At 41.1% G+C, this 2,343-nt stretch overlaps 1 protein-coding gene across 1 annotated transcript; it reads right to left on the bottom strand.

Moving 5' to 3' along the window:
- Positions 1–850: 850 nt before the first annotated feature.
- LOC137655332 (tigger transposable element-derived protein 1-like) lies at positions 851–1,927 on the bottom strand. Its single transcript, XM_068389224.1, has one exon. It carries the CDS (start codon positions 1,925–1,927, stop codon positions 851–853), a length of 1,077 nt encoding a protein of 358 aa, XP_068245325.1.
- Between the last annotated feature and the right edge of the window lie 416 nt (positions 1,928–2,343).

The raw sequence follows: 2,343 nt of genomic DNA, 5'->3' as shown, positions 1-2,343 counted from the left end.
ATTTGTTGATTTAATTACCTACAGATTTTTTCCTTAACTTTGTCAGCATATGTCGTTTTTTCCGGTTTTGGGTCCGTCAATGATTGAAGTGTTGCCTTAATTGATTCCATATTCATAGCGAGATTATCAACTTTCACAGTGAGGTCAGTAGTCTGGGTGGAATTTGCTGCATGTGCGCTAAGGTCCGCAAGTTTGTTTTCCAATTCAGCGATTCTCGTGTCTTGTTCCCTCAGGGCCTCAACTCTTATATTCCCATCTTTCTTCAATTTAGATATACAGTGATGCCTCACAACACGAAATTAATTGGTTCCGTAAGGGCTTTTGTGAAGTGAATTTTTCGTGTAGCGAGTCACCTTTTACATGTAAATAGCCTAATTCGTTCCAGACCCTAGAAAAAACACCACATTAAATGTTTATAAAAATGATATTCGGCCCTAAATGTACTAAATCTATGAAAAGTACTGTATTGTGATAATCTAATAATAAATTGACATTAATATTCTGAAAAAAAGAAGTGTTTAATTAGAGCAAACATTAAAAATAAAGTAACAAAAATGTGGAACCTTACCTTTGGAGTGAGGCGATGTCCGAGAGCGAAGTGCGGGGTGGTAGAGGAGGATGAAAACGGCAGAAAACGTTTATGTACAATTGGCAGAAAACATAAATACTTAACTTTACAAAACAGATTTATAAATGACAGAAAACATTAACACTTAATTTTTGGAAACGCATCTACAAATGGCAGGAAATATTAACACAACTTTACAATAAACTTAAAATAAGATTTATTTTTTTTTTATTTTTCTATTTTTTTTTACTTTACATTTTCTATTTTCTAAATTTAATTACACTACGCATTTTCTTCATCATTACCACATTTCTTTTGTTTTTTAGCTGGCGCTTGGTCTGCTTCTACCAAAGGCCTCTTACTAAAATATGCATCCAAAGAAGCTTGTTTCTGCCTGCATCTTAAAATGTTCCTGAAATAACTCAGGCAAACTTCATTACAATATTCAAGCGCACGAACTGCGAGAATTTTTTCTGGGTGTCTCTTTTCTACGAGAGTCGCCATTTTAAAGTAGCCATCTAGATCCTCTTTAATTTCTGCTGTTGTCAGTGGTTCATCCTCCTCACCCCCGCTGTACTCTTCCTGAATGACGTTCACTAGCATGACCTCCAACTCCTTCAGGTCATCCGTTGTAAGTTCATCTTGGTGCTCCTGGATAAGCTCATCAATGTCGGTCTCATCAACTTCCAGACCCATGGACTTCCTGAGTGTAACAATCTTGGCAACTTCAGATTGAGCATCAGGTTCAGGATCGTCAACATTTTCGGAATCGTCTTCAGACCACAGCTTCGTCCAAGCAGAGTTCAATGTGCGCCTCGAAATCTCCTGCCAAGCTTGATCGATCATTTTGAGGCATATGACAATATCAAAATGCTCGAGATATTTCGTGTAGAGTTTCATAAAGTTTGAAATCACTCGCTGGTCCATGGGCTGGAGGAGAGGGGAGGAGTGTGGTGGAAGATAGAGAATCTTGACGAAGGAATATTGGGGTGCAATATCTTCATGGAGGGAAGGAGGGTGAGCAGGGACATTGTCCAGTACCAGCAGGCATTTCACAAGGAGGCGATTCTCTTCCAAATACTTTTTCACAGTTGGGCCAAAACAAATATTTATCCACTCGATAAACAATTGTCTTGTTACCCAGGCTTTTCCATTAGCCCTCCACAACACGTTTAGACTTTCCTTAACGACTTTGTGGGTCTTGAAGGCTCGAGGAGTATTGGAGTGATACACCAGCAGGGGTTTCACCTTGAAATCCACACTGGCACTTACACAGAGTGCAAGGGTAAGCCTATCCTTCATAGGTTTATGCCCAGGTAGCCTCTTTTCTTCTGCCGTGATATACGTTTGATGAGGCATTTTTTTCCCAAAAAGCCCAGTCTCATCGCAATTGAAGACTTGCTGGGGACTGTAGCTTTCCTGGACAGTCAACTCGTCAAACGACTTAACAAATACTTCGGCTGCTTTCTTGTCTGAGCTTGCAGCCTCCCCATGACGCACCTCTGAATGAATGCCTGAGCGTCTCTTAAATTTTTCAGACCACCTACGAGAAGCCTTGAACTCTGGGGGTTTCTGCTTCGATGTTCCTTCTCCTGCGTCTGCATCGGCCTGAGCACGCACGGGATCATCGAAAATGGCGCTGGCTTTCTGGCAGATTATCGCTTCGGTGATAGTGTCTCCAGACATTTCTTTGTCCTTCATCCAGACAAGCAACAGTTTCTCCATCTCATCATGGAGGTGGCTCCTCTTGCTGGAGAAAACAGTCACGCCCTTAG

Source organism: Palaemon carinicauda, chromosome 16 (genome assembly GCF_036898095.1).
Source record: "Palaemon carinicauda isolate YSFRI2023 chromosome 16, ASM3689809v2, whole genome shotgun sequence".
Lineage (NCBI taxonomy): Eukaryota > Metazoa > Arthropoda > Malacostraca > Decapoda > Palaemonidae > Palaemon > Palaemon carinicauda.
The sequence above is the reverse complement of the archived record's forward strand: the minus strand, read 5'-3'. Positions and strand labels throughout refer to the sequence as shown.

Coding starts and splice junctions, on each gene's coding strand:
- LOC137655332 (XM_068389224.1), bottom strand. CDS start 1,927: ATGCCTCATCAAACGTATATCACGGCAGAAGAAAAGAGGCTACCTGGG.